The sequence below is a fragment of the Mercenaria mercenaria genome, chromosome 11 (genome assembly GCF_021730395.1).
Source record: "Mercenaria mercenaria strain notata chromosome 11, MADL_Memer_1, whole genome shotgun sequence".
Classification (NCBI taxonomy): domain Eukaryota; kingdom Metazoa; phylum Mollusca; class Bivalvia; order Venerida; family Veneridae; genus Mercenaria; species Mercenaria mercenaria.
Genome location: NC_069371.1, coordinates 75,382,357 through 75,403,050, shown reverse-complemented (window position 1 = coordinate 75,403,050; position 20,694 = coordinate 75,382,357). Strand labels below are relative to the sequence as shown.

At 34.0% G+C, this 20,694-nt stretch overlaps 1 protein-coding gene across 1 annotated transcript in view; it reads right to left on the bottom strand.

Annotated features, from left to right (window-relative positions):
* Positions 1-20,694, bottom strand: part of LOC123532218 (phosphatidylinositol 5-phosphate 4-kinase type-2 alpha-like) — a 63,201-nt gene that overhangs the window by 36,081 nt on the left and 6,426 nt on the right. Inside the window, exon 2 of the mRNA XM_053518216.1 lies at positions 887-993. Within this exon, the coding sequence (XP_053374191.1) occupies positions 887-993 (107 nt within the window). The remainder of the gene's footprint in view (positions 1-886; positions 994-20,694) is intronic.

Sequence of the window (20,694 nt, the reverse complement as noted above, 5' to 3'; positions counted from 1 at the left end):
ACCATTCAAAAGGTTGAACTTAATCAACTGATTCCTATAAAGAAGTTTTAGTTGCAAGAACATTAACCATTCATGTTTGAAATGACATTAGTGTACAAGCCCAGACTGTAATTCCAGATATTATTTTTTATGCTGAAGATGAGTAGCATTTGGTTGAAACTGAAAGTAAGAAACTTGTGTTACACCTGTGACAGACTTATGTTACTCCTGTGACAAACTCATGTTACATAAAGGACAAATGCATGTTACACCTAGGACAACTTCTATTACACCTGTGACAAACTCATGTTACACCAAGGACAAACTCATGTTACACCAGTGACAAACTCAATAAACAGTAAATTAATGCCTGCTAATCAAGCTGCTCTCCATTTTAAATTCAGGCATTACAACTATATTTGAAACGTAACAAATTTTAAATCTGCATGTTGAACTGTACATGGTGTGTTACAATTACAGTTCTGAAATTGCACATCTCACTACAGAATGAAGTCTCACTGATTTGTTACAATAGCAATATGACCATTTCAAAGGTGCATGCAGTCTCACTGATTTGTTCTAATCACAACATGACCATTTCAAAAGTGAAATTTCACTGATTTGTTACCAAAGGCAATATGATCATTTCAAAGGTGAAATCTCACTGATATATGTTAAAAAGGCAATATGACCATTTCAAAGGTGAAGTCTCACTGATTTGTTACAATGGCAATACATGTACGACCATTTTAAAGGTGAAGTCTCACTGATTTATTCGAATGGCATTAAAACTATTTCCAAAGTGTTGTGAAACCTGGCTCTCACCAGGCTTAAAAGCACCTTACTGATTTGAAGCTTGTACAAAAATGTGACAAAAAAGTTAACAACAGAATGTTAAATAAATTACCATGTAATCCTGATCATCTATTCCAAATCTCTCGCGTAAATTTCTGAACACAATCGGGCAGTACTCTTTTACCTTGAAATGACTTGGCATATTCTCCCTGAAAGAAAACAACAACAAAATTTGTTGTATTTATTTGTACTATACTGGAAAATAAATTACAAGTTGCTCACCTGAAGAAAACCTTAATCATCATTCTGACTTTGCTTCTAACTAGGTTTGGTGAAAATCCTTTAAGCTGTTCATTAAAACAAAAGTTGTTTCAAGGTTTTTGCTTATTTTGCCGTCACACACCAAAAACGCATAACCATCAGAAGGTATTAAAGGTAATTCTATTTTAACTCTAGTGGCCCCTAAAAGGGGCCAAGTGCCCCCATTTGAACAAACTTGGGAGAGGACCATATTTGATGAAGATCCATCATGATAAGTTAAACGTTTAAAGGTATTTCTATTTTAAGCTTTAGTGGCCCCTAAAATTGAACAAATTTGGGAGAGGGCCTTATAATGTTGCTACAGACCAAGTTTGATGGAGATATTATCTAGCAATTCATGCGAAGAAGTCATTTAAATGTTTTTCTATTTTCAGGTCTAGCAGCCCCTAAAAGGGGCCATATGCCTCCATTTGAATAAACTTGATAGAGAACATCGCCAGGATGCTACAGACCAAATTTGGTGTTATTCTGACCAGTAGTTTCAGATGTGGACGGAGGACGACGGACCATCCACCTATACTAATAGCTCACCCTGAATTTCGGTTCAGGTGAGCTAAAAAAGTTAAATTAAAACAACATGAAATAAATCTTCAGTGCTAACTATGGATCAGTTCTGTTCAGCTAAAGCTTGAACCTGCCTTTGCAGTCACCTGTCTTGAACAACTAGTGCCTCAGAAAGCCATTCAGCTAACTTCCCAAATTGACTTTTTATTCTAATTTCAACTTGTCTTAAGCAACTACCTGCCTTAAGCAGTCAGACTGTGTCACTTAAAACCATTACTGGCTGCTTAACCTTTACCATGCTAAATATCTAAAATGGACTGGTCCATCATTCAATTTGGGCAGTACTAATTTTTTTCCAAAGGGGTGTTCTCTAAACATTTATTGACTAAATAGCAAACAGATTTGCAGGCTGATCTTGGTCTGCACTGGTCGCAGTGGCAAGACCACTTGCCGCCAGCAGGCTAAAGGTTAAAACCATTACTGGCTGCTTAAAGCAGGTTTGAATGTATATCTTAGAGAAGAAAAATAAAGATCACAAAGTGCCAAATGACAGATACTTGGAGCTTTTCAAATACTATTATCATCATGAATTTAACTAGAATAGCAGAATGAGCACATAATGACTTATTCCCCCCTAAAAACAATAATTGGCAATCAAGACTGTTAATTTGCAAACTTTGTTGGAAAATTTGAAACTCATTCAAGGAATGCCTCTTTGAAGATAAAAAAGATGTTTTCTCCTAAAATTTTATTGTAGAAAAATTCGATGATTTGCATGCACCCTTTATAAATAAAAAGAATTCTGCAACTGGCTTTTGTTTTTTATCGTATTTCCCTAACAACTTGCCCCAACTGTTGTGATAACTGAAATTGCAAAAATAAAACAAACAACAAAACAAAGATTCTGCCTTTTAAAAATCACAATAAAAGGGCCCCAATAACCAAATCGGTTGAATATCCATGAACGGTACAGGAGAAGTTATTAAAGCCCTGCTCCGCAGCTATTCAAATTCTTTTGTGTGTATAAACCAATGATTACAAAGGTAACATTTAACACCACGGCCACCTTTTTACATAAAAACCACAGGTATTTCAAACAAATTTCATATAAAAATAGACTCTTTTTTGACGGGCTCATCTTTCATAGCCCAAGTTTTTTCCACCTTTTTCAGGAAAATTTAAAGGGTTAAAAGGTGGGACAGGAGCAGGCCCTTTAAAAAAGTTTTTTTTTCTTTTTAAGGCAGTCACGGGGCAGCCCCTAAAAAAGGGCCAAACAGACCCCATAGGAAAAAAAAAAAAAAAAATTTTGACGGGTTTTTCCCATACAAAGATGCAACAGACTGGGTTTTTTGGGAAGACTATTAACCCCCGATCACTGCTAATAAGAAAAAGTCTTTAAAATTTTTTTACCCTTTTATTTTTAGCTTTTCCCGGGCCCAAAAAAGGCCCAAAATAATGGCACCACTGAATAGAACGGGTGGGAATTCCATTAAAGGATGCTACGGACCAACAATCATGGGTTCAAACCCTTTAAAAAAGGTTTTTTCCCAATTTTTAAAGCCCAGTGTTCCCAAAAAAGGGGCCCAAGCAAAACCACCCCGCATCAACTTGAAAGAGTCCATAAAAAAATGCTAAAAGACCTTTTTGGGTGTAATTTTCCCAAATGGTTTTCACAGCAGAAGATGTTAAGAAAATTGTTGAACAGGACAAAAAATTTTGACAACAGCCAAAACCACCCTTTGGTATCTTATACAGCAAACCCCTTAAAATTTTCGGGAAAGAGCAAAAAAGTTAAAAACTAAGATAAAAAAGTGCCAAAAAATTTTTGAATGTTGATTTTTTTTAAAAATTTAAATACTGTGTTTCAAACTTTTTCCATTGTTTGTACTTTATACAGGAAAACTTGCATGTCATTTAGTGCAAATTTCTTTATGTCAATATAAGCCTACCCTGAAAATAGACACTTGAATTTGTTGTGCACTTATTGTGACTCACAGTGGCTGTTTCATTATTTATATACAAAAAAATAATGTAATGAAAGAAAGAAAGATAAACAGATTGAAAAAGAAGAAAGATAGCTCACCAGCTTAATCAATTGAGAAAGAAATGTTTCTACGGATCACGGGTTGTGGTTTGATTTTCCTGGTAAAAACGACGTTTTTCCGTGGGAATTTGATAAGGAAAATTGGGGTCATTGGGTCTGACTTTAAACTGTACCAACCCCCTGTTTTCATGAAATTTCGAAGTTACTTGTGGAACAATTATTTTGGGGCACAAAATCAAAAACACCCGGGGGGGTTTTTTTTTTTGCCTGATTTTTTAAATAAAATACTTTTTGAAACAAGAAAATTTCCCTGAACTGGTATCCCCTCCGAAGGGGTTTGTGGTGAGGAATGGCAAAGAAATTTTCCCTCAAAAAGTTTAAATGAATAAAACAAATAATTTCTTTAAGTCAGGATTCATATAACAAAAAACAAAATTAAACCCTCCATGAGAAAATCAACATAGGGCTTTCGACCCGCAGGGATCCAGACCAGCCTGCACTTTTCCCCCCCAGCCCGGGTCTGGATCCATGCGGGTCGCAAACCCCACAAAGCCTGCCCAAAAGGCAGGGGCCTCAATAAAGGGTTTTTAAGTGTACAAAAAAAATTTTAAGTTACTTTTGATCCGATTTAATGAAATTTTTTTTTGAATGGAATATGTTTACTGAAAAAGCTTAGCTTTTAAAATTTTAATGGAAAAAAGGAAATAAAGCTTGAAGGTAACTAGAAAAAAATTTCTGTTTTCCCAGTATTTGGCACCAATTTTTTGCTTTTTTAAAAATGTACATTTTGAATTTTAAAGGGAAACCTTTTAAAAAAGAGACCCACAATCAAGTAAGAAATCGGGGGGCTGAGGGGGGTGTGGCAAAAAACTTCCCGATAAATATTGAAGGGGTTTAAAAAATTTAAAAAAAAAGGAAATTTTTAACCCGAGGGCGCAAAAAACGCAGGTGAACGCCGGACACACGTAACACAAAAAGCTCCCCAAAGGGCATTTTGGGTGCTCAGGTGACTAAAAACTTTTAAAACGGGAATAAACAAAAATCGAAATTTTCCCTACAAATCACAATCAACATGGGCTCTCATTATCCTTAAAAGATGGTGACATTTTCACACCCACTTTTTTACAAATTTAAAACCTTTCCCGTATATTTCCCCCAATCCCCGCCCCTCCATCCATTTTAAAATCATTTTTTTGTCCTGCCACAAAAATCAAAATTTTAACCAAGAAAATGTGACAACTACTTCAGACTGATTCTAAAAGTGCCCCCCGGAAACCCCTTTTAAAAAAAGTTCTTTTAAAAGGGCAAAAAATTTACAGAGAAAAAAATTAAGTTTCAAAAGGGAAACCCTTTACCAGAATAAGGAAGGGGCCCTTGGACTGACTGAATTTAAGTAGTTTACAGAAAAAACCAGGGCCCCCACGGACTTTTGGATACCTGCGCAACACATGGAGAAAATGTTTTGATTTTGCCAAAATTTTTCCCTTTTAAAACTTGATGGATTTTCAAAAAATAAATGTGTCGAAGACAGAAAAATGAATACTTTCCTTCACAGAAAGCGTCTCCCCTTCAGTTCCCAGTCTTTTTTTCAAATACCTCCCCCCCAATGTTTTTCCCGTAAAATGGAGAAAAACATACACTTTTTTGGCATTTTGGGCAAATTTGGCCTGAAAAAAAAACTGTGGAACGATATCCAAAAGTCAAAATGGGTTGGCTACCCGAACACTTTGAACTTCTGACGTTTTCCTTTGTGCTACTTCAAAATCTTTTTCATTTTGATGGCGGCATTTTCTACAACTCACCCGATTTTTTTCTTCTCACGACAATTCGGGGGCCTAAAACTTAAAAAGGCAAGGGAAAAAATGACACATTTGGGTGACCTTAATCACTCCCTAGGGGGCCCACAAACTTTGTATAAAAAAGCCCCTCAAGGGATTTTAAAAAACTTTAAAAAACGGTGGCGGTAGACTAAACCGACTACGATACTTTTCTTTTATTTTTTTATCCTAGGCCCAAAAAAATCAATTCCCTTTCATTTTCTCTAAAAAATCTGAAAAACAAAACGGCTTTTTGTCACTAAAACATAACATAAAAAAACATAAACAAGAGAAACCGCCTTGGGGGTGCTGATGCTCTTTCTGTTTTGTTTTTGAAAAATAGAAATTTTGCCCTCCCCCAATGATTTTTTTAAAGTCAAAAAAAGGGCCACCCAATTCTTGAAAAAACGGGGATAGATTTTATGTTTCTTGATGTACAGTGCCAAATTAAATGATGGTGAAAAACGTTGCAATTTTTTAAAGCAAAAAGTTTTGACAGTTTATGAAAAAAAATTTAAAACTTAAAATAATACTAAACCCAAAGAAAAGATTTTCAAAGGGTCCAAAAGGGGCAATAATTATTGAAAAAAAAAGCAGGAGGGATTTTATGTTTTTTCTTGCTGTACAGGGTCCAGTTTTAGGATTTTGAACAAGGGGTTGAAAATTTAAAACCCAATGTTTTGGGATATTTTAAAGAAAAAAAAGTTGACCAAAAACAAAAAACCAACCAAAAAAATAAAAATTTTTTTCAAAGTCCAAAAGGGGCCATAAATCTTGCAAAAAGCGGGAAAGGGATTTTATTTTTTTGCTGAACCGGGGTCATTTATGATTTTTGAACAAGTGTTGCAATTTTCCCAAAGAAATAGTTTTAAAAGTTTAAAGAAAAAAATTTTGACCTAAACAAAAAAACTTAACCAAAAATAAAAATATTTTCTAAGCCCAAAAAGGGGGCCAAAAATTTTCTTGCAAAAAGCAGATGGATTTTATTTTTTTGCGTACAGGGTCAGCTTATGATGGGAACAAGGGGTTTCAAGGGGCAAACAATGCTTTGATATTTTTAAAAGAGAAAAATTTTGACCTAAACAAAAAATTTTAAAAACCCAAAGAAATATGATATTTTCCAAGCCCCAAAAGGGGGCCATAAATCTTGAAAAAGCGGGAGGGATTTAAAGTTTCTTGCTGTAAAAAGGGTCATTTATGAGGGGAAAACAAGTGTTGCAATTTTCAAAGCAATAGCTTTGATAGTTTAAGAGAAAAAGTTGACCTAAACAAAAAACCTTAACCAAAAAAATTAATGAAAATTTTCCTAGTCCAAAGGGGCAAAAAATTTTTGCAAAAAGCAAGATGGAATTATGTTTCTTGATTTTAACAGGGCCCTGCTTATGATGGTGAAAAAGTATTCCAATTTCCCAAAGCTATAGCTTTGAAAAGTTTAGGAAAAAGTTGCCAAAAAATTTAAACCCCAGGAAACGCCGACGCAGACGCCGAACCCGACACCGACAACAGGGAGACAATAACTCATAAAATTTTTTTTTCAAACAAGAGCTGTTGGGGGCCCAGAAAACGCTCGAAAATTCAACAGCCTTTCAATTGAAGAATAAAAATTTAAAAAAGGGCAAAATTTTTGTAAAATGCAAAGAAGGGGTATTAAACCCTTTGTACTGAAAGGCAATCATGACTAAAACAATTTGGGAAAGTTTCAATCCTTTCCAATTTTGGATACTGAATACCATTTTACAACAAAAATTTAAACCCAAAAAACGGGGCAAAGGGTCAAAAAGGGGGCAAAATTTTTGTAAAAATGCAAAGAAAGGGTTATGGGACCTTCACAGTGCATTTTTAAGGATCATGACATTTGAACAAGTGTGGAAAGTTTCAATCCATTCCCAAAATTAGGGGATACGGAATATCAGATTAAATACAAAATTTTTAAACCCAAAAAACTGCTAATCAAAAAAAGGGACAAAATTTTGAAAAAAAAAGAGTAGATTTTGGGGAAATTGGGTTTAGTCATGCAATCATAAAATAAAAAGTATTAATTTGCCCAATTTCCCTTTTTCCCAAAAGTAAGTACTAAAGAAAAACCATTTTCCCTAAAAAACCCCCTTTAACCCAAAATTTTTTAAAAAGTCAAAAAAGGGGCATAATTTTGAAAAAAACCCCAAAATAGATTTTTTTTTTAGGGAAACCTGGGGCCAATGTAATTTCAGTTTTAATCACAGTGAAAAGTTGTAAAATTTTCCCCAATCCACCCCCACAAGTTTTTTAACTGAGTTACCGCTTCCCAATAAAAAACCCTTTAAAACCAAAAATTTTTTCTAATTTCAAAAAAGGGGCCCAAAATTTTTTGTAAAAAAGCAAAATAGAGTTATGGAACCTTTGAAATTTTTAAGTCAGCCCTATCAAAGTGAAAAAAGTTTTGTGAAGTTTCAATCCATTCCCCCACGGGTTGGGTTACGAATACCACTTACATACAAAACCTTAACCAAATCGGGACGCGGGACCCGACCAAAACGCCGTCCCATGGGCGAGCCCAAATTTACCCTCTACAATTCTATAAATGGTCGAGCAAAAAAACAACAACAAAAAAAAAATTCAAAAAAGCTAAAATTTTGTGACAAAGTTTTTCCCAAAATCTAGTGACAAAGGCCTATTTTGGCGGCTACAGACATCTCAGGAAAATTTTTCTTTGGGTTTTTAAAGAACTAAAAAACCCAAAGGGGTTTGCCAAACCAAATTCTGTACGTGCCATTCAAAATTCTAGGTAAAATTTTTCAGATTTTTAAACATTGATGAATAATATGCACTCTACCCTTTTTTCCAACTTTCTGATTACTGTTTTCACAGACTTTAAAAACCCAGTTTTAGCGGGAAATAAGAAATATGACATCAATTAAAAATTAAAGGGATTTTTGGTTTAGGGCTGCTTTTAAACGGGAAATGCCCCCTTCCAAAACCAGGAAATATTTTAAAGGCCGAAACGATCACAAAATTTCACTTTTTACTCAGCACCATGTCAAAACATTTCCCCGAAAACTTGAAAAATATTGACCCCAGGGGTGTCCCAAAGGGAAATTTTAAAGTTATCCAAACACATCTGTCACTAAAATTATCTATCAATTTCAGAACCAAACTTTTAAAAGGGTAGAAAATCCTCATCAAATGCATTAAACTTGTAAATGAGTAATTAATAGGTCCCGGGAAACGGGGTTTTGGGGTTTCGAGATATAGTCACAATTAAAAGCCCATGTAACTATAACATTTTTACATGTTTTATTTTTCCAGTTTTTTTTAGTGGAAGTAACATTTAAACTGTGTTTTAGCCCCTAAACGAATGGTACTTTAAAAATTCCCAAACCCTTTAACACCTGTACACAAAAAACAAAAATTCAAATTTTTTTTAAATTTTTTTCATATAAACTTTGAAGAAAATTTCATATAAATCAAAAAAAATTTTAAAAATTTGGGTCTTATATAAATTTTTAAAAATTTTTTTTTTTTCCGGGACAAAAAAATTACACACTTTTTTAAAAAAATTTGTTTTTTTAAAAAATTTAAATTTAAAGAAGAAAAAATTAACCTGCATTGCTTGTCCTAGTTATTTCTGGTAAAATACTATTATTTTTCCCCAAAAAACCCCAAAAAATCCAGCCCATGGGTCGCAAAATTTCCTTTTTGACTGATGTGCCCCCAACCAACCAATAACTTTAAATCTCAGCATATTTCAAAACCCAAATTTCGGAAGGGGTTATTTTTTTTTCTAACATGGCTCGTTTTGATTTGCCCCAAATTAAACAAAGAAGAAATTTCAAGCGAAGGAATGTTTTTGCAAAAAACCCAACGTTTTAAAGCGCTTTACCGGGTAAGGAGCATTATGCCCCGGCCAAATTTTAAAGTTAAATTTAAAGGGCCCTTAAATTTTTAATGCTTGATGTCCATTTCCCATTACTAAAACGTAAAAATAAAACCCAAAGCTTAATTTTTTTTTAAACATATTTAAAAGAACAAACAAGAATAAAACAATAAACCCCCTCTTGTGGTTTATCGCAATTTACCACGGTCCATGTTCAATGCTTGGATATTTACCCACGAAGGAAATTCCTGCGTAACTGTGAAGGGTGGTAAATTAACAACAAACCACTAAAAGGGCCTTGTTTATTTGTTAAATAAAGATCACTCCCCAGGATTTCCTTTTTTTTAAAATAACTAAAAAAATGTTTTTCTCTACCAAAACAAAAATTTTTTTGTGAAGTGTAAAAATTTTTCCCCCCCACAAATTGAAACCCCTTTAAAATGATGTACCCCCTTAAAAAAATGGGTTGATTTTAACTCTGCATCAAAAAAGTATAAAAAAAACACAATTGTTCTCCCAAATTTAATACAAACGACATTTTTTAAAAAACCAATTTCCATTTTTTTTAATGAAATATTTCCCGTGAGGTTAGAAAATTTTTCCCTTTAAATTTTAGTAAAATTAAACCCCCCCTTTTAAAAATTGCAAATCCCACTTTTTTTTAAAAAAACAAAACCCAAACAGAATTTTTAAGTAATGCTTACTTTTTTAAACAGTATAAAAGTTTCAACTCGTAACTTTTTTGTAGGGGTTTTTGGGGTCACAAATGAAAAATTGTAAATAAAATTTTAAAAAAATTAAAAATCCCAACAAAATTTTCAAAGGTGCCCGGAAAATCTAAACGGGTCCCACCCGGAGTTTAACCAAATAAAACATTTTGTCTACCACATTGTTGGTATCTTCCCCGGGACAATCCCTCCCTATTTTTTCCCGGCTTTGCTAAAAAGGGACCACCGGGACACTGATTTTTTGTCCTTTATTTCCAAAAAACAATCCATGATAACAAAAAGTTATGTAATTTTTCAAAAAATTGCCTTTAAACCATAAAAAGGGATATTTTACTTGTTAAAGAGAAATTGTCAAACCCTACTTTAGTTTAAGCTTTGAAGTCTTTTGGGCATCAACATTACGGAATAGCCAACAGGGTTTCAACTCGCTCACCGAAACAAACAAATTTAATCTGATGGGGTTCAGTATAAAAGGGAAAATCAGGAATGGCTCCACCCCCAAAATGTCAATAAAAACCATTTGGGACAAACCACTCGGGTTTTGAAAAATTTTTTTCCCAAATAACTCAAATAACCCATGAAAATTTTAGAAATTTACTTTTAGGGTCCCACCCAACTCTCAATTTCAAAATCTATTTAAAAATATAAAATTTAAAACCCATTTTAAAGATACAAAAAAATTTTTGTTTGGGGAATTGTCTGAGAAATAACCACAAGGGGGCTTTAAATTTTTTAAAACACAAGAGGGCCCTGTTAGAAACTAGGGGTATGTAATTTTTGAAAGCTGTGCCCAAAATTTTTGGGGCTTGGCCAAATTATCTAATAACATCAAAAGGTTTCATCTACTAACTAAAAAGGACAACAACCCAAAAAAGACGACTGCCAAAAGCTCTTTAATTACTGGGCAAAACTATGACCTTACCTTTGACCTACTGATCCCATTAATAACAGCCCCCCAAACCCCCCCTTTTCCTGCCCCACAACAACATTAAATTAAATTTCCCTACTTACAAACACTGCCCAACCCCAACCCTCAAAATTGCCCCATGGTCATCCCATCGGTAACAACAATCCTCCCTACCAATTTGGGGTTCAATCCCAAAAAATTTTTTTTAGTTACTGTTTATGAAAAATAAGAAATCAAACAAAACGGGCGCCCAAACAGGTTTGCCACTTTTTGGTTTTGGGGGCTTTACAAAGAAATTATTTTAAACTGGCTGTTTTTTTTAAAAAAAAACACAAAGCTATTTTAGCAAATAGGGGGCTCGACAAACCCACTTGCCGTTTCTTAATTACGAAAAAAAAACCACACCGGGAGGGGAACTTTTTGGTAATACCCCTTCCTGAAAGGACAGTGCAATTTTTGAAAACAAATACAATAAATCAAATTAAAATGGAGCCGTAAAAGAACCCGGGAACAGCTAAAAAACTAGAACGAAATTTAAAATTTTGTTTTTGCACCTCTAAACCCTCCAACTCTTTTTCGGTCCCCAACCCCATTAAACGTTTTAGCTAGATGCTCGAAAAGTCAAAAATAAGATTCCTGTAAACACTTTTTTTTCAACAGCCCTTTTAAAATAGATCATCTTTTTTCAAATTCATTTTCTTAGTAAATTGGGCAGGATATTACAAATTGTACGGGAAACAAGGGGAAAATTTTCTAGAAAAACCCTTCCCGCCGGGGGGGTTTTGCTTTCAAAAATTTTTCCGACCCCCTGAAAAATTTAAAGGTTCAATGACAATGCTTACAATTCCCTTTGGGCAAATGTTTGAATGCCCCAGAGCCCACGGGGCCCAAGTTTTAAATTAACAGTGGTACCCCATTTGACACTGGGCCAAATATCGCCGACAGGGTAGGGCTTTTTTATATTGTGAAAAACTTGTCTTAGTTTGAGTTTCAGGGTTTTTTTTTTACATCAGTTTAAAAAAAAATTTCAGTTTAAAAATTTTTAAAAATTTAAATCTTTTAAAAAATGTCTAAAATAAATTTCCTTAGTCGACCGGGGAATTCTCGGCTTTGGGAAATTTTCCCCGTTTTTTCCCCGTTTTGCACGCAGCCCCAAATCTTGAAAAAGTTTAAAAACAACCTACTTTCATTTTCAGTTCAAATCTTAAAAATTTTTCACCAGAATGCAAAGAATTTTTTGGTAAAGTTAGCTTTAAAAATTTTTTTGAAGTACAAAAATTTCACAAATTTAAAACCCAAAATTCTGTATTTTTCACTTTTTAACACTTTTTTCGCCGATTTTTTGTTTATGTCGCTGTTAAAACGGGCTCGATTCGTAAAAAACCATCCCGCAATCCCCAAATTTCCCTTTTAATTCCCCCCTTTTGGTCCCAAATAATTTCGGAAAGGGCCCGGGTTTTAGTGGCGCATAAAAAAGGTTAAAAGGGTCGGGGTCTGAGAAGGGACATTCTTTAAAGGGAAACACGCTGAAAAAATGAGTAAATTTTTTAAGTACTGGGTGTGGAACTTTTTCGCATTTTTTACCAAAAACCAGATCTTTTAATAATAAAACGAAAATTTTTTACAAACAACACAGAAGTCCGCAGTGAAACAGAAAAAACAAATTCGGGGTTTGTAACCCAACAAAAATTTCTACAACTACAACAACCCCTTTTAACGCGAAAAAACCAAGACAACAAAATCAAAAAGGTAGAAATTGCGCAATGTACAGTTGACACGTTTTTGCTGGAGTATTTAATTATTTTTTTTGAAAAAAATTTTGACTTTTTTGATAGAAAAATTGAACTTTTAAAAAAATTTAAATTTATTAAACAAATAACTTTAATCTTTTTTTTGCTTGCTTACGGTTTTTGGGTTCCCTAGTACCTGCGAGAAAAAGGGGGAACGGGCAATGTCCCCCCCGGCGAGAATTGGGGGAACAGGTTATTTTCCAAAATTTCTGTCAAAAACCCCTTTGCAAAGAAAAGAGAAAGACATTCGGAGCTTTTGAAGTGATAAATTACTGGGGAAAACAAATTTCTTGCAAAATTTCCCCTGTAATATTTCAATAGGGGTTTTTTGTTCAGCAGAGATCCGAACCAAACCTTTGGGTATGAAAACCACCTGAAATTTTTAAAGCAAGCCCGTGACACCTTTAACTCAAGGCTTATTATCAATTCAAAACAAATAAAACCCAAAATGGGAAAAAAGCCACAGAAGAAACTGCTTCCCGGGTGTTATTGCCCCACAAAAAACCCACTTAAAAAGGCCATTTTGCACGAAACAGTTTTTTTTTCTATAAACAGCCTTCACTTTCAACACTTTTTTCTTTAACAGTCTGAACACCGCCATTTTTTTGCGAAATATTGCACTTGTAATGAAAAACACTGGTTTAATTGAAAAAAAAAAAATGTTTTCAATTTAAAAAAAATCGTTTTCTTTCTCGATCACCACAGTCTTTCATAAATGGAAAAAAAAAATCGATTTTTTTTTGTCAAAAAAAAAACACCCCTTTCCTGAAATGATGGCGAATTTAATAAACCCCCAAAATTTTGTCCCGTAAGGTAGGTAATCAAAAGGCCCCGACAATATCCTCCTTGGAATTAAAATGCAATAAATTTTATTCATGTCCGACCTTTTCAAAAAAAATTTTTGATTCAAGAAAATTTCTTTCATAATAAATCATTTGATTGTAAAAAGAAGCCTGTAATTTTTACAATTTTTTTTTTTTCCCTAAAACCCCGTAGTTTTTTCTTTTCAAAACTTACGCGGGAAATTTACATGAAAAAATTTTTAAAAATTCCCATCCCAAAGTTTTAAACATTTCCCAAAGGTTTTTAAAAAAATGGTTTATGCACATCCTTTTGGTTTTAAAATTTTCTTATTCTTTCCCAATACTTTCGAACTGTCCCTGAAAATTTCCCGGGTTTTATACAAAATTTCACGGTAAAAAACAAAGAAAAAATAACAAACAGGGAATGCCAAAGTACCAAAAACGCAAACCTCCCCAAAACGAAACCCCCCAGCACGCAGAAAGTGCACACCCCAAACACACACAAAACACCACGCGCGGGGCACACACACACACACACACACACCCCACCACACACACACAAACACAAACACAAAGCGCCGCGCACACCCACAAAGCCCAAAACGGGGGACAAAACAACAAACAAAGGGAAAACAGGGGGGACCGCCTTGGGGAAAGTCAGTGGCAAAAAACCACTGGGGGGGTTAAACCGGGTTTAAAGGTGCGCACCCCTTTTTCTAAAGACACGAGACAGGAAGCCTTTTTTCCCAACGTTTTTAAAAAGGGCAAAAAAAATTAAAGGTTTAAAAAATAAGCTACCAAAGCCTTGAAGTCAACCCCCAAATCCCAAATGGGGGGAAATTCCCCTTCCCGGCAAAAAACCCAACCCAGAAAATCGCTTTTGATGGTCAAATTTTTCCCGTGGGGCCCGGGGGCTTGTTTTGGTATATACAATGACTTACCAAACCAGTCCAAAGGAATGCAAGAATGTTTTTCGAAGAAAACCAAATAAAACCTTTCCATCAAAAATCCATTTCAGAAAAGAAATCTCGCCAAAAAAGATCTCACTAGCTTAGAAACCTGGGAAAAGCCCCTTTTCCTGGAGTTTTTAAACCCCGACAAAGGGGAAATCATTAAATTTTTTAAAAAAGAAAAATCCTTGGGCTACCCCCCACAAACATCAAACCCCCGACTAAAACCCTTTAGGCAGCTAAAAAAACCTAGGGGTAACCAAACCCAAAATTTAAACTGTTCTAAAAAACCCCTTGAAAAATATTACTTCCAAAGCAACTTTCCCCTCTTTGCTTCATAAAAAACAAATGTCAAAAAAAGACAATAAAAAAAACCCAAAAATGCTTCAGACAAAAAACCAAAGTTCGTCCACAATTGGATACTGTTTAAAACGTCTGGGATCCATGGGAAAAAAAAAAAAAACCACAAGTAAAGTCCCAAAAAGTTTAAAAGGGCAGCTCCAGGTACTCATGTACGACAAAAGTTTTCATTAAATAAACGGTTTTCCCAAATGTTTTAACACTTTAGAATGAAAAACACCCAATACAGAAGGTCCCTACCGCCCTTATAAAGTTTTAAAAAAATAAGGTCCCAGACAGTTTTCAGCCGACCAATTTTCCAAAAATTTTCCCAACTAGGGAAAACCCAACTTAATCCCCATGTCTCACACCCCGTAATTTTTTTAACCCTACTTCCCAAGGCCATCCGACCCCGGAAAATCCCTACCCCCCAAAGTCAAATCTAGCCCCATCTCAGTAAACTTTTAGAGAGAGCTGGGGGTGGTTTAATAGTAATTTTCATTGCTTTTTGCCTTTTTAACTTAGCCTACTGTTTTTTTTTGCTTTTTTTTCCCTTAACATTTGTAACATAACATTTCTTTTAAAAAACTGTTTTCTCTGACAGCGCCCCCCATGACAGTCCCGGGAAAACGACGGGGGGTTTAAAAAAAAATTTAGATATAGTAAGCCTTGTTTTAAGAAAGGGTATAGGAAAAAACATACTCTTCCCTTTTGATACCTATATCTATGCATGATAACCGTGACAAGTTTTTTTTACTATCTGGGGATTTTTTAAAAACAAAAAAAAAAAAATAGTGGGTTTTTCATTTTAATAAATTTTAGGGAAAAAATTTCAAAAAAATTTTTTAAAATTTCCCCCTTAAACCAAAAATTTAAAAGGTGGGGCCAAACAGACCTTTAAACTTTAAAACCAAAAAAGGCTCCAAAAGGGCCTCTGGATTCAGTGTTTTACCCCTTTTTCTGATCCTTTTTGGGTTGGGGGGGCCCCTTTTAATACGTTGGAAAAAATTTCCCCTTTTCCGGTGCTATAGGGGGGGTGAGGGGGGTTGGGACTTTCCATTACCTCTCATGAAAAAAAAAAAGACTCCGTCAAAAACCCATCCCGCTATCATTTTGGGTTTGGGTTCGTTTTATTTTTAAAACGATCTACTTAATTGGGTTTTTATTGCCAATTTTTGTAAAGTTATCAAACCTTTTACTAAGAAAGGGTTTTGACCCCGCTGTTTTGGGGACTCGCCGCATGTTTGGTTTTTCCCGCCCTTCAACTCTATACCTTTCTCTTTGATTGTGGTTTTACCTTTGCACGCGAAAAATTCCGTTAGGCCCTAACTAACTATCTGGCCTGTGTCGCCAAATAATTAGCGTGGGTTTTTTAAATGCATTGAGTTTTCTTTTTAAAAATGTTTTTTTTTTTTTTTTTCTTTAAAGAAACAATTTCAAAAATTTTTTATACCCATTGTCTTACATAACGCTGTAAGGGGTTAAAATTTTTTCTTTGTCCAAAAATTTTAATCGTTTGGGATTAAAAACCCCATTCCCTTTAAAACCCCATTTTCCCCATTTCACATTCCGTGGGACTAAATTCAAATTAAAACCCCTTTTTATAATTTTAAAATTTTCCCAAAAAAACCAAAACAGCAACCGAGATGACATTAAAAAAATTTGTTTTTTTTCATGCCAGGTTTTCGCATACCTATTTAGTGAATCCAAAAACCAATTTCATATAAATGTCCCCACCTAAATCCAAAAAACCCAGTCTTATTTGCTTCTAATCACGATTAAGTAAAAGAAAATTTGGAAAGGGAATTAAAAAAAGCAGGGGGGGCCCCTAAAAAACCATGAAAAATTTTGTGGGCAATTGGGGTTGAAAAAATTTTATTTTTTTGTCAGTGAAGTACAATAATAAAATAAACAAAATAATAATAATAAAAAAGGAAAAAAATAAAAATAATAAAATACAGGGATATGAAAATTAATAAGATCATTTTGTAAATAAATTGGGTTTCTAATGGTTAAAATAAAAGTTTAAAATGTAAAACTAAAAAATAGGGTTTTAATCACTTATAGACCTAAAAATTAAATTATCGCTTTAAAATTTGCTTCAAAAGTTAATTTCATCAAAGGCAATGATTAATCTATAAAAATATCTTGTAGTTCAAACGACAAGCCAGGGGTTTTTTTAACCCTTTTTCACATTATTATAAAACTTAGGGAAAAAAGGGTTTTAAAAAATTAAAAGTGGATCAAAAATTTAAAAGCAGTTTTTATAGCTCCGCCTACGGAAAGGGGAAAAAACACATCAAAGAGGGGGAGCAATTTCCAAACTACAGGGCGGCTTATTTTTAGAAACAAACAAAATAAGCACGGACCAAGTTTTGCAAAAGAAGAAATCATAACAAAATTCGCGTTTTTTCCCCTTTTAAAAGCAAAAATTCCCAAAATTTTTCTTTTCTCGCATCTTTTTGGCACTTTCACGCCCCCCCAACCCAAATTTTCAAGAGTCCGCAAATAAAACCCAATTTAATTTTTGTATTATTACTTTAATTTAATTTTTTCCCCCCATTTTCATCACGTCTTTAAATTTTGGGAAAAATAATTTAGATATGGGCGATTTTAATTTGCGGGGCCAACCTTGGAGCCCTGAAAAACAAACCCTTTTTTTTGTATACATCCCCCAAATGCAATAAAACAAAAACAGAGAAACAAAGGCTCAAAAAATGGGGAAACAAAACAGATTTTTTTAACCCTTTAGACAAATTTCTGTCGCCCGGACCTGTCCAAAACAAATTTAAAAGGGGCCCTTTTAATTTAAAAATTATAGATCATTTATTGAAACACATTAAAAGAGTGACGGTTTTTCTTTCCCCTACGTCAAAGTTACTTTTCCCGCAACTTAATTTCAATAGAATTCAAAAATTAATTTTTATAATTTAAAATAAAAGGGAACAAACCCATTTGGGTTTAAAGGGGTCCTTAAATGACAAACAAACCCTTAAAAGTTGGCCAAAAAGAAAACAATCAAAAACACACCTAAGGAAACTTTGAATACCCTTTTTTGTCTGTCAACTTTCCCCCAAGTGAAACCCAATATTAAAAAAACTTTTTGACGAAAAAGGACATTACGTATTTTTTTGTTTTTTAAGTAGAAAAATAAAGTTTACAACAGACGTGTACACTGTGTTATATAATTATATATATATATATATACTTGTATATTTATCATATATGTACTGTTCCTAATGTACGAGTATACCTTCATCTGTCACTCTCGGGATTTTGACGAACCTTTGATGGATGAGAAAAACTGAAGTTGTGCATCTGGTCCTTTTTTTTGGGATTTCATTTTTTACCGAAAAAATTTTAAACCCCTTGGGCCCAAAATATTTTAAAAAGGAATTAAAAATTTTATAAATCCCCAAAAATTTTTTTGACCAAGAGCCATGCCCAAATTATAAAAGGGAAACAGTATTATTTAGCATAGAATTTTTGAACCCCAAAGTTTTTTTGGAAATTTGCTCTGCAAGACCCAGAGTTATGACCTTTCACTTTTGTCAAAAATATGGGAAAAAGGGCCCCCAAAAAAAAGCCGCCGTTTTTTCTAAGAAAATATTTTACCTGGAGTCATGAACTTTTCCAAAAACGTTGTTCAGAATTTTTTTGTACCTGCTTTTTTTTTTTTTGAATTAAAAATCCTTTCCCAGCGCGTCCCTTTCCCCTTTAATTTTTTTGTTTTTAGACCCCTCCCGTAAACACACACCACGACTTTCCCCCCAAATCAAAAAATGTTTGCTTTTTTTTGCATTTTCAACTAAAAACATGGGCCCTTTTTAAGAAAAAAAGCGGAGCCCCGTCCCATGGACACACATCTAGTTTTTTAAAAAACTTAAACTATGTCCACGGGTCAATGAATCATTTACCCACTTTTTTAAGTTAATTCCTATCAATTTTAAAAAAAAAGGGTTTGGGAAACCTGGGTCATATTGTCGATTCCCGCTAAATTCCCAAAAATGGGAAAAACCCTATTCTGGGAGCTTTTATTTTTTCCCCTTTTTTAATTTATAGGTTTTTCTTTCTTCAAGAAATATACCAAACCACAAATTTTCCCTATACAAATCGATGCAAAATTAAAGTTTTTCCCGGAAAAACGTTTTTACAGGTTTTTACAATCAATTTTCCCCCCTTCAGGCCCTTCGAAATCTCCCCAATTAAACCAAATTTCCTAATGTTTTTTGTTTTTATTTTTTGTTCACCCGAAAACCTTTTTTCTCGAATATTATTCCCAGATCCTTTATATTGTCCCCCCAGACCTTTTCTCTTTTTATATCCCTTTTTCGGGATTTGTCTGTTTTTTAAAAAAACTGCTTGGGAAAAATATAACTTTTAAACCCTAGTATGATATTTTTAAAGACAAAAACCCAAATTTTCCCTTTGTTTTGTCAATTTTTGGGTGCTTCCCCAAAAAATTCCCGTATAAATTTTCACTTTTTGATCTCTACAAACAACTTTAAGACACAGTTTATAATTTCTGGGAGATCCAAAAAAATTTTTACATGCAACATTACAGAAAAGTACTTACTTAAATCGTTTTTTTTAATATTTTAATATTTTTTTCAAAGTCATTTTTTTTTAGTCCCGTCTTTCTAGGGACCAAACATGCAGCCCCGTTATAAAGTTAAAACTGGGTCCATTCACTTTATTTTTAAAAGTAAAAGAAAATATAGAAAGTAAAAAGGGGTATAAAAATTTTAAAAGAAGGCCCCTAGGGTTTTTAAAAAAAACGAAAATTGGCACTGGGCTTTGATGTAAACCCGCATTTGAGATTCAAAATATATAAAAAAAAAAAAACGGCGTAAAATTTGGAAAAAAAAACACTAGAAAAAGGGGCCCCTTTTTGTATTTCTCGTTTCAAGAACGGCTCAAAAATTTTTTTAAATTTTCAAAATTTTGTGTCTTAAATAAGCGGCAAAAAAGGGCAATTCCCGAAAAAATAAATTATTTTGTGGGTTTCTATTTACTAAATTTTGTTTCAGATTACTTAAATTGAAGTTTATTAATAATTTTTTTTTTTAGGTAAAGTAAAAATTTCCCAAAAAATGCTGCTACAAAAACGGATCTTGCAATTATTTCTAGTTTTCGCGACGCTTCAAGTTTCCAAACGTTGGGCAAGAAATTTTTTTTAAAGGGTTTTCCCCTTTTAAAAAAATTACCCCCTGCCCCATGCCCAAAACTGAAGAAGGCCATTAAAAAGTGATTCTTTTAAAAAACCTAACAGAGAAGAAGTAACGGGAATTTTAAAACAAAAGGAAATTTTCCAACAACCAAATTTTTTCAATTTTTTCTTCAAAACAACCCACCCCCCTTGTTGAATGGCAAATCAAGGGTGCCCTTTGATACCTACGGTAAACAACAATCTTTTAGAGGATGCAAAAAAAACCAATTAAAAGCAGCCCGGAAAGTTTGAACGCTTGAGAGAGCCTGGGGGTTTTTAAAAATTGATGCTGAAAAGCAAGCCCTGTTTCACTGGGACTGTTCTAAAGTGCAATAGACCCTTTTCCCCTTCCCCGGTTAAAATTTCAGAGTTAAACTTTCACCCTGTTTTCCAAAATTTAAGACTGCTGGGGGGGGACACATTTAAAAATGGGCAATACCGTATTTACCCAAAAATTTTTTGGACCCCCCAAAACTTGGGGCCCCCCTTAAAAAATCTGGGAAAAAAAAATTATTTTTCTTTTTCCCTAATTTTTCGGACAAGTATTTTCCCCAGCATATTTTTCGTTTCCCAAGGGTTTTGGGGCTAAACCCTTTTCTGATTTTAAAATGAAAACAAATACCGTTTATACATTTTATGGTTTTTTGGGATCCCA